Here is a 12,066-nt window from a genome sequence, read left to right as displayed (position 1 = left end):
GATTATTCTCTTAGCCTTGCCCATGCACCGCTTGTTGTAAATGTGGGAAGCCCACCTTCAATTGTGCGTTCGGCTGAACTCGCCACTCTCTGTAGTCTGCTGCGGTCTTGTGCAGTGCTATTCCCAAACCAGGAGGTGATATTGCCAGTCAGGATGCTCTCTATTGTGCATGAGTAGAAGTTCTTGAGGATCTTCTGACTCACGTTGAACTTCCTTAAGCGCCTAAGGAAGTAGAGGCGTTGTCATGCCTTCACTGTCAATGTGTGTAGTCCATGTCAAGTCCTCGGATATGTGGACTCCGAGGTACTTAAAACTGTTCACTCTCTCAACCGGTGCCCCGTCGATGCTGAGGGGGCTGTAGTCCCTGACCCCGACCTCCTAAAGTCCACAATCATCTCCTTTGTTTTGCTGACTTTCAGGGAGAGGCTGTTCTCTTGACACCATCCCGCTAGAACCTTAACCTCTTCCAGGTAGGCCCTCTCGTCGTTTGCAGAGATCAGGCCCACCACTACTCTGTCGTCAGCAAATTTGATGATTGTGTTGTTGTTCCGCTGTGCCACACAGTCATGTGTGTACAGGGAGTGGAGGAGGGGACTCAGGACACAGCCCTGGGGGGCCCCTATGTTGAGAGTGATGGATGAGGAGGTGCAGTTGCCTGCTCTCACCACCTGGGGTCTGCCCGTCAGGAAGTCCAAGACCCACTGGCAGAGGTCATAGTTCAAGCCCAGGTCCCTGAGCTTGGCTATGAGTTTGGAGGGGACTATGGTATTGAATGCTGAGCTGTAGTCGATGAATAGCATTCTCACATAGTTCCCCTGCCTCTTGTCCAGGTGTGATGCTGCTGTGTGCAGCACATGGGCTATGGTGTCCTCCGTGGACCTGTTGGGGCGGTATGCAAATTGCAGGGGGTCCAGGTTGATGGGGAGGGAGGAACAGATGTAGCCCTTCACTAGCTTCTCAAAGCACTTCATGGCTATGGAGGTGAGAGCTACAAGGCGATAGTCGTTGAGGCAAGCAGGCTTGGATTTTTTGGGTACAGGGATAATGGTGCACTTCTTCAGACAGGTGGGGAAGACGGCCTGTTCTAAGGACAGGTTAAATATGTCAGTGAATACCGGGGCCAGTTGGTCGGCACAGACTTTTAGGACGCGGCCGGGGATACCATCCGGTCCTGCTGCCTTCCTGATATTCACTTTTTTAAACGTCCTCCTCACCTCATGTTCTGTTATCCTGAACACTGAGTCTCCATCAGCAGTGCCCCCCCCCCCGCCCCCCCCTCCATTGCAGTGGTTTGTAGGCTGGTGCTGTTATTCCCAGCCTCAAACATCGCATAGAAGGTATTGAGATCATTTGCCAGTTGGATGTCACTGTTCAGTTTGAGGGAGGTGCCTTTGTAATCTGTCATCGTTCTGAGGCCCTGCCACATAGCTCTAGAGTCAGCCTGTTCATATTGAAGTTTAACACGATTTCACGACGTACTGGTCTGTGGCGCTGTTTGCGTTTCACCCTTGTGCCTGTTTTGATGGATTGGTCATGGTATCTGTCAAAGACGACATCTACCCTCTGGTATTTTGCTCCCATCTTCAACACTGTGTCAGTGAACTTGTTGGCATAGTCACCAAATGTTGTAGTGTCAGGTGGCTTTCCGAGTGCCATTACCAGAGCTTGGCCATCGATGACCAGGCAGCTGGGTCCCTGAAGGGTAAGATCTGCAGGGGTTTTTACTTGTTTCGTCAGTATATTTGCTAACACAGACTTGTTGGTGGAATGTAGACTCCCGTTAGTTGTGGCCAGAGATGGCGGGATGGGCATGAACTCATGCTGGAGGATATTGTCAAGGTCTACCTTACGACCTGCTCTGTAAGCTGTGATGAGCCTGTCCACTTTGATGGTGTTTTGCTTGTTCTTGGAAAGTTGCACAACTTCATACAAAGAGGCAAATGTCTTGGCTTTGTTTTTTTTCGAATGGGTGATTTCAGGTTCAGGTGCTGGTCACTATCTGGAGGTTCACACAAACGTTTGTCCACAAACATGTTCAGTTGTGCCTGTCCAAGGTGTTCTGCGCCAAGTATGGATTCTTGAATCACCGGTGTGACTACGTCCTTGTTGATGTATGTAAGAAAACGTACAAAAGCACATTTAATTCAGGTTTGTACTAGGCTTGGGCGGTATCATTTTTTTCATACATCATACATTGCTGACATAATACCCCGGTATACGGTATATGACGGTATGACTTTCATTTTCATCAGCGGGGGGGGGGGGCGGAGCTAACAATATACTCGTTATCACCATACATAACACTTATATTGAAACACGTTGAGATTAGGGCCGTTCTTTCAACCTGAAAGTGCACTTTCTTCAACCTCGAAGTAAACAAATCACAGAACGGTAGCCAGTTAGTAGGTATCAACGTGAGCTCCCGGAACGGTAGCTAGTTAGTTAGCACCATCCAGGTATCAACGTGAGCTCCCGGGAAGGTAGCTAGTTAGTTAGCACCATCCAGGTATCAACGTGAGCTCCCGGGACGGTAGCTAGTTAGTTAGCACCATCCAGTTATCAACATGAGCTCCCGGGACGGTAGCTAGTTAGTTAGCACCATCCAGGTATCAACGTGAGCTCCCGGGACGGTAGCTAGTTAGTTAGCACCATCCAGGTATCAACGTGAGCTCCCGGGACGGTAGCTAGTTAGTTAGCACCATCCAGGTATCAACGTGAGCTCCCAGGACGGTAGCCAGTTACCCTGCACCATCCAGGTATCAACGTGAGCTCCCGGGACGGTAGCTAGTTAGTTAGCACCATCCAGGTATCAACGTGAGCTCCCGGGACGGTAGCCAGTTACCCCGCACCATCCAGGTACTACTATAACGTTAGCTCCCAGTCCCAGAACAATAGCCACGTAACCCTCTGCTGGCGCGTGCTGTGCACTACAATCAACTCAGTGTAATAGCAGTCTGTAACGTCACGGTATTGAGAATCATACCGGTGGGATCTCGAAATACCCTGGTATACCGTAATACCGTCATACCGCCCAAGCCTAGTTTGTACCTTGTGTAGTCACACTTAACTCATTAAGCCCCACCATTTATTTTTCAAAAATTCGCCTAAAACAACATGCTTACATTAAAATGCTTATATATCCAGATTTATAAGAGCTACTTGCATAAACTTGGTACCTGAAGAAAGCTAAGACTTGGGGGATTCTAATGTTGGTGTCCAACACTGTACAGTTATTACCAAATTGCTGTAGTATTCCTGCAAACACTGAAGAAATGACATTTTTTTTATCCTCGCCTATACAAAGATTACAGTTAGACAGTCAAAAACACCCTGTTACTCATGGTTGCACCCCAGCTATATTCCTACTTTCTTCCTCCATGGGTGCAGATGTTCTGTGCAAAGTTTCATATCAGTAGAATAAAAACTGTGGGTTTAGCACCTGTTTTTGTGGAGAGAGGGCCTGGTGCTGGCGGCCATGTTGGATTTCTCAATTTTTAGGCCTTATTTGACGTTTTTGAGCTTGGTATACAGCAGATTTAGATTCAGCACCCCTTAATACCCCTAGAAATGTTGTGTACCAAAAATAAACACGAAATGCCTTCAGCACTTTATACAAGCACATTTTCTGAAATTCTGCCTAGTCTAAGTCATCACACACATAATAAACCTCTCTATAAAACAGGGGCACGTCCCCAAGGACTTCAAAATTGCGAGAGTGACCCCTCTACACAAAAAGGGCAGCAAATTAGACCCAGGCAACTACCGCCCTGTTTCTATTCTTACCTCCATCTCGAAAGTCATGGAGAAAATAGTCTACGAACAGGTCGAAAAGTACCTGGCGGAAAAAAACCTAATCTACGAATTCCAATCTGGCTTCAGAACGTCCCACTCCACTGACACATGCCTCCTCTATTTGAACGACCACATCAAACAAGAGGTGGACGCTGGCAAATACTGCGGCATGGTCATGCTGGACCTACAAAAGGCCTTCGACACTGTCAATCACTCCATTCTAATGGACAAGCTAAAAGCAATTGGTTTTGATAGCCTATCAGTGAGCTGGATGCAATCCTACCTGGAGGGGAGAGAACAGATGGTAGAGGTAAACGGTACTCTATCCCCCCCCCTCACAGTGAGCTGTGGTGTTCCACAAGGAAGCATACTAGGACCGCTACTCTTCCTAATTTATGCAAATGACATGTCGTCAGCCTGTGACTGCAACTTGTTCCTGTTTGCGGACGACTCAGCCCTGCTGGTCTCTGACAAGAACAAATTGCAGGTTGAAAAAACCCTCAGCACGGAACTAGGCAAAATCTGCATATGGCTCGCTGATAACAAACTATCATTACACATGGGCAAAACAGAGTCCATTCTCTTCGGTTCAAATAACAAACTCAGCAAGACCGACGGCTTCTCAGTTACAGTGGGTGACAATATTGTCACAAGGAAAGACGAAATTACCTACCTGGGTTCCATCCTAGAGGCAAATCTTTCCTGTGACAAAATGGCATCCAATGTAATAAAAAAAGTCAACCAACGAACTAGATTCTTGTACCGGATCTCCTCTCTGGTAAACAAGAATACCCTGAGGACTCTGGCAGGAGCACTCATTCAAGGGTACTATGACTATGCGTGCACCTCATGGTACCAAAGCACCTCAAAGGCGCTTAAAACAAAATTACAAACATCACAAAACAAACTGGTCAGACTACTACTTGACCTGAACCCCAGAACCCACCTCACCCCTGCCCACTTTGCCAACCTAGGATGGCTTAGAGTAGACGACAGAGTACAGCAACTTGCAATGGGCCTGGTCTACAAGATACACTATACGACCGGGGTGCCCATGTACATGTCAAAATACTTCCCAAAGGTCAGTGAATACCACGACCACTACACCAGAGGAAGCTCAACAAATCATGTTAAACCCAGATTCGGCTCAAACAAGGGACTAAACACGTTTCGCAATTATGCCACAACAATGTGGAACGCCCTACCCAAAGCTGTAAAGGAATGTGAATCCCTGCCCACATTCAAAACCGCCCTTAAAGAGCACCTACGGGAGGCTGCAATTCGAAACTGGCCACCGTAAATGCCCAAAACCCCCACCACCTCCTAATAGACAGTCTCCTCCCCACCGCATGTATATATTCCCTCCCCGCCGTATGTATATTCCCCTCCCACCCACCCACCCCCTCCTAATGTACAGTCCCCTCCCCATCATATGTATATACTCTGTCAGGATCTAGGGGTAACAGTACTGTATATTTGAATACCGCCTATGTCACAAATGTATCAGTACTAAATACCTATATGTCCCTCCCTATGCCATAAATGTCATGTATGTTATGTATGTCATAAATGTCTATATGAATTGAAAATGGGGGACCCTGATGGAAACAAGACAAACGTCTTTCTCAGGTCTGCATCCCCTTAACAATTGTATGTATTGAGCCGTACTGTATTGTACCCATTCTGCAATCTGTTAAATAAAGTTTTCATTCATTCATTCATTCACTCCCCCCATATCTTCTCCCGTCCTTCCCCTCCTGCTCTCTGTCGGTCATGTCTGACCAGAATAAAGCTATGTAAATGCTAAAATAAATCTTTAAAAAGAAAAAATAATAATAACAAAACAAGCAAACAGCAGGGGGTATAGAACAATGACACAGGGTATAGTGAATATGCACGTTTAAACAGATGGGTTTTAGTTGTGATTTAAATGATGATAGGGAGTCAGACTGTCGGACATGTGGCGGCACGGAGTTCCAGACTCTGGGAGCCGAGCAGCTGAAAAGCTCGGGCACCCATGGTGCTGAGGCGTGAGCTGGGGATGGATAGGAGTCCAGTAAAGGATGAGCGGAGGGTGCGGGAGGGGGTGTATTCTTGGAGGAGGTCAGTGATGTAGATCAGTGGTTCCCAAAGTCGGGGTCGCGACCCAAAGGTGGGCCGCAAGCAGCCACGGATGGGCCGCGAGATGATTCAAATTTTTTTTTTTTTTTTTTTTTTTTTTGTCAGGTCACTGAACTTAGAAGCAGGCCAGGACAGTGTTTCTAGTTGTATTCTAAAATTCTATTCTATTGTATTCTAAAATGTGACTATATGGTTTTATATTAACTTAATAAATAAACAAAAACAAAAGATCTACTTATTTCAACGAACATTTCAAACTAAATAACAGATTATGCACATAAAACGCTGAAAACCGAAGCAACAATAGTATTTTAATGAGGCTATTATTATTATCATTATTATTTTGCAACAAGTTAGCCCTCTCATAAATAGCACATATAAATGAATAACTAACTTGAACTAACTTAATATGATTGAAGTGATATTTGGCTTAAAAAATCGGTCGCCTGGCAAAAAAAAAAGAAAAAAAAAGCCAGACAATGTGCATTGGGCCGCGGCTCTCTGACGCCTTATTGGGCCCCGGCCTGAAAAGTTTGGGAACCCCTGATGTAGATGAAGGCTAGATAGTGGAGGGCTTTGATTATGAGTAGGAGGTTTTTGTAGTCGATCCGGTAATGCACAGGGAGCCAGTGTAATTGAATGAGGACGGGGGTGATGTAGTCGGATGAGTTGGTGCGAGTTGGTATAATTTGTAGTCTGTTGAGGAGTTTGGTGGGAAGGCCGGTGAAGAGTGTTGCAGTAGTCAATCCGGGATGTGACGAATGAGTGTTCAGTGATTGGGACAGAAATGGGCGGAGTCTGGAGATATTACGGAGGTGAAAGAAAGCAGCATGCACGCACGCACGTATGCACGCACACACGCGCGCACACACACACATTCTATATGTACATTCAGTTCAGTGCCCTTTGGGTTGGATTGTGTTTTGCATTTGAAGTCTTTCGTAGAACATATCCCGCTGAGATTATATAATTTATTTTTGCAATATCCTTTTCATGTTTGAGATGTCTATTGAGGGAATAGATTATCTGCCATCATTCTGTATTTTACATCACACGCTTCAGATTACTGGGTCTGGTATTGTATGAGTCTGTAAGACACTAATCTGTATGAATGACATCACTCTCCTACATTTATGAAACCATATCCCCCCCCCCCCCACCCCGAAAGTTCTGGGTTATTTTCTGTTTTAGCTAAACAAACACAAACCCAACCAACTAAATAGCGGTAGAAGAAGGCTCCATGTTTCCACCTCGGTCTCAATGCGGGGCCAAGCGCCCGGCCAGCTTGTCCACCCCCATGCCGCTGGCACTGGGTATCTTAACGAGACAGGAGTTGGCAGGCTATGGCACCACGCCAGTATGGCCCTAACACCAGCCTCTCTGTTCCCCATCTCTCTCTTTCTCTCTGTCTCTCTCTCTTTCTCTCTGTCTTTCTCCTCGCAGGCCTATGGAGGTGATGGTGTCATTCAGAGGATGAAACGCGTGGCATATGATGCCAGGTCCACCATCATGGTGAGTTGAGTCTAAGTTGCATTTAACCATATTTATTTATTTTAAGCTGGTGTTTTTACCCCGGGCTGCACTGCTAACCTCGATTATACCTCCTAATATAAAACCATGTAGTGTATGTTTATTGATTGTTGTTGAAGAGTAGGGTCACATTATGGCTCTTTTCACCCCCCCCCCCCCCCATTTTCCCCCTTTTTCTTTTAATTCGATGAAATCAAATGGTAATCAATCATTTCAGTCTTAATCACTAACTCCACAATCTCTGGGGACATATGATAATGCTACCGTTATTAATAAGATGTTTCCTCGTTGATATGCATGCCATCTGGCACCACCTTCCCTGCATGTGCTTATCCATAGACAGGGATATGTATAAAACATCCAGCTTTACAGCACTGGACAGTGTGTCCTGCGGCGCTTCCCCCGGGAGCAACCGGCATTCAAATGAGAAGACGGGAAATACAATGGAGTAAATACAGAAATACAGGGAGAGAAAAACAGCAGGGGGAGGAGGATAAGTGAGACTCCTTTACTAGGGAGCTGCTCTGTCTTCTCCTCCTCTCACTCCTTTACTAGGGAGCTGCTCTGTCTTCTCCTCCTCTCACTCCTTTACTAGGGAGCTGCTCTGTCTTCTCCTCCTCTCACTCCTTTACTAGGGAGCTGCTCTGTCTCCTCCTCCTCTCACTCCTTTACTAGGGAGCTGCTCTGTCTTCTCCTCCCACTCCTTTACTAGGGAGCTGCTCTGTCTTCTCCTCCCACTCCTTTACTAGGGAGCTGCTCTGTCTTCCCCTCTCACTCCTTTACTAGGGAGCTGCTCAAGTTCAAGTTCTTTAATAGTTGTCATACAGAAGTACAGAATACTTTCATACAAAATGCTTCTTACTGTTACGCTCCAGAGACTGTGCTAGACAAGATAGTATCAAATAACATAATAACATAATATAGCATGAATTTAGAAGAAGAAAATGAGGTCACAGTGTTCGGTATAGACATATGTACAATGTTCTGAGTTACCATATAATATACAATACACAATACTATGCAGTGTACTAATGTACAGTACTATCTAGTGCAAAGCAGAAATGGGATGAGGTACAATTTTAGGTACAATTTACAGTAAGGTGTACGAGTTGTAGTGCAATCCTTCATCCATAAATATAAAGTGTGGGGAGTGGGTGCTACAGTGTGTTTGTTTAAAGTGGGTGTGTGCTATAAGTGTGTGGAGTGGGTGCTACAGTGTGTTTGTTTAAAGTGAGTGTGTGCGTGTGGATGTGTGTGCTATGTGCGTTTGGTGGTTGTTGTTGTGTAGTGTTCATTCATTGTTCGTTTAGCAGCCTGATGGCCTGGGGATAGAAGCTTCTTCTGAGTCTTTCTGTGCTCGCCTTGAGACTCCTGTATCGCTTGCCTGACCGCAGCAGTTCAAAGAGGCAGTTGTTCGGGTGACTGGAGTCTTTAATGATTCTCTTAGCCTTGCCCTTGCAACGCTTGTAGTAAATGTTCTGGAGGGTGGGGAGCCCCCCTCCAATTGTGCGTTCGGCTGAACGTGTCACTCTTTGTAGTCTGCTTTGATCTTGTGCAGTGCTATTCCCAAACCAGGAGGTGATGTTGCCGGTCAAGATGCTCTCTATTGTACATGAGTAGAAGTTCTTAAGGATCTTCTGGCTGACTTGGAACTTCCTTAGGCGCCTGAGGAAGTAGAGGCGTTGTCGTGCCTTCTTCACAACACTGTTAATGTGTGTGGTCCATGTCAAGTCCTCGGATATGTAGGCTCCGAGGTACTTAAAGCTGTTGACTCTCTCAACCGGTGCCCCGTCGATGCTGAGGGGGCTGTAGTCCTTGACCCCCGACCTCCTGAAGTCCACAATCATCTCCTTTGTTTTGCTGACGTTCAGGGAGAGGCTGTTTTCCTGGCACCATCCCGCCAGGACCTTGACCTCTTCCAGGTAGGCCCTCTCGTCGTTGGCAGAGATCAGGCCCACCACCACTGTGTCGTCAGCAAATTTGACGATTGTATTGCTACTCCGCTGAGCCACACAGTCGTGTGTGTACAGGGAGTAGAGGAGGGGACTCAGAACACAGCCCTGGGGGGCCCCTATGTTGAGGGTGATGGATGAGGAGGTGCAGTTGCCTGCTCTCACCACCTGGGGTCTGCCAGTCAGGAAGTCCAAGACCCACTGGCAGAGGTCATAGCCCAAGCCCAGGTCCCTGAGCTTGGCTATGAGTATGGAGGGGACTATGGTATTGAATGCCGAGCTGTAGTCGATGAATAGCATTCTCACATGCTCTGTCTCCTCCTCCTCTCACTCCTTTACTAGGGAGCTGCTCTGTCTTCTCCTCCCACTCCTTTACTAGGGAGCTGCTCTGTCTCCTCCTCCCACTCCTTTACTAGGGAGCTGCTCTGTCTCCTCCTCTCACTCATTTACTAGGGAGCTGCTCTGTCTCCTCCTCCCACTCCTTTACTAGGGAGCTGCTCTGTCTTCTCCTCCCACTCCTTTACTAGGGAGCTGCTCTGTCTCCTCCTCCTCCCACTCCTTTTACTAGGGAGCTGCTCTGTCTTCTCCTCCTCCCACTCCTTTACTAGGGAGCTGCTCTGTCTCCTCCTCCCCCCACTCCTTTACTAGGGAGCTGCTCTGTCTCCTCCTCCCACTCCTTTACTAGGGAGCTGCTCTGTCTTCTCCTCCTCCCACTCCTTTACTAGGGAGCCGCCGGCTCTCTGTGGGAGGACTGGTGTTTATTTGACCATGGGTGCGTTAGGAATGTAAATAGGCCTGTGTTATTATAATGTAATACTGTCCAGAGGCAGACCGTACTGTAGCCAAGGTTAAACTCAAAAAGCTGCCCTAGAAGGAGACAGGGGGGGGAGGACTTCAAAAGAAAATAATATTCTATATATATATATATATTAGTGCTGTCAGGCGATTAAAAAAATGTATCTAATTAATTACAGGATTTGTAATTAATTAATCACATTTTAATCTCGTAACCATTTTAGGCCTGATATTCTATATTCTATAATCATATTTCAAATGGCATGTGTCCGGATGGCAGAATTCAGTACTGTATCTACAAAACCTTCTGTTTAATCATCTTCCATTTATTCATTTGCTTAGATTTTTCAGGTCTGGTCAATACAATTTTTTGTGTTATTCACAGTCAAAGATAATTTTTTTTTTTTTTATTGATATTCTCATTTGGTTCATTACAATTGACTCAAGCCTAGTAACAGACACAGTATTTCTGACACTGGGAATACATTCCCTGAGATCCATAGATGTCCCTAGAATCAGATACCAAGAACATGCAAATGGACCATATTCAAAAAAAGTCTGTAAATGTGTATTCTACGTTCTTATGGAATGAATGAGATAAAAAAAAATATGTAAATGAATTTTGAGTAAATTTTCATAACGCGATAATTTGCTGTGTAATTAATTAATCTAATTAACGCGATAAACTGACAGCCCTAATATATATATATATATGTATGTATATATGTGTGTATATATACATGTGTGGAATATAAAAAAAGAGAGAGTAACAAGCACAAGTGAAGACTTTTAGGAATACTCGCAAGTTATACCACTTTTTTTGCTGGTTGGTCAGGCTTGACAGTAGCATTCCTCACTCAACATTGTAATGAAGAGGCTGTGAGCGAAATACAAAGTTAGTCTCTTTTGTTGTTGTTGTTGTGGCTTCAAGGCTTACCTTCATGGAATGAGTTTCTGTTTTTCTTTTCTTTTTTGAGCATGTCCCCAGCTAGTCTCTGATAGGGCGGAGGAGAGGCAGCGACCATTGCCTTGCTCCTGGGAGGGGGGGGGCGGAGGAAGAGAGGGGGAGAGGGAGAGAATAGCTTAGTATAGGTATAGCTTGTTTTTTTTCTATCCCGGTGCCAAGGTTGACGGTTCAAAATGATACTGTTTCCAAAATTGTAAAAAGAAAAATGCAAATGTTTCAGGGTTAGGACACCACAGATAATTTATTGGTCATAGTGTGTTCCAGGGATCCAGTTGTCCTCTTGAGATACTGTATTAACTCTGCTCTAATGATGTATCACACTGTCTTGAGTTTTAGGTTTAAAGTTTAAACTTCTTTCCCCAAACTACATAGTGCAGCTATAAACTTTTTTCTTGTTTACCGGTACTTGCATTTCTTGTTTGATCATATAATATTCCTTACGGTCTTGGAAGGAATGGAGACCTTGTTGGTTGAAAATGTCACGAGAAAATCATATATACCCTGGTCCCTGGTTAGACCATTGGGGGAAATTGAAAGGCATGGAGCCAGTCAACAGAAAACTATTGTTCCATATAGGGGTCATATCACAAAACCTACAAGTGTACTGGACATTTCTTTCCGTTCTGCACCATACAGTCGGGGAATGGAATTTGACATGATAGATGTATCCATGTCGTCCTATTCTACACACCACAAGATGGCAGGTGTTGTAGTCTCATAGGATGACATAAGGCATTCTCAGTCTAGAGGTTGCCGTGATACACAGGAGTCGAGCCAAATCGTCAAGGATCTTGGCTTGAAAGCCCTGTAATACACTTTTCAATTGGGCTGGGAGAGCCCTCCTAGTGTTTCTGGGGCATGTTAGGGTGGGAGAAGGGATGCTTCTCTTTCCAAAAAAAGTTTCTACAA

General features: G+C 45.5%; 1 protein-coding gene across 1 annotated transcript in view; it reads left to right on the top strand.

Annotated features, from left to right (window-relative positions):
- The window catches only part of tmx3b (thioredoxin related transmembrane protein 3b), a 95,085-nt gene that overhangs the window by 69,768 nt on the left and 13,251 nt on the right, over positions 1-12,066 (top strand). Inside the window, 1 exon segment of the mRNA XM_084325626.1 lies at positions 7,357-7,425. Within this exon segment, the coding sequence (XP_084181752.1) occupies positions 7,357-7,425 (69 nt within the window).

The sequence above is a fragment of the Notolepis coatsorum genome (assembly GCF_963971535.1).
Source record: "Notolepis coatsorum genome assembly, chromosome: 12".
NCBI lineage: Eukaryota > Metazoa > Chordata > Actinopteri > Aulopiformes > Paralepididae > Notolepis > Notolepis coatsorum.
The sequence above is the reverse complement of the archived record's forward strand: the minus strand, read 5'-3'. Positions and strand labels throughout refer to the sequence as shown.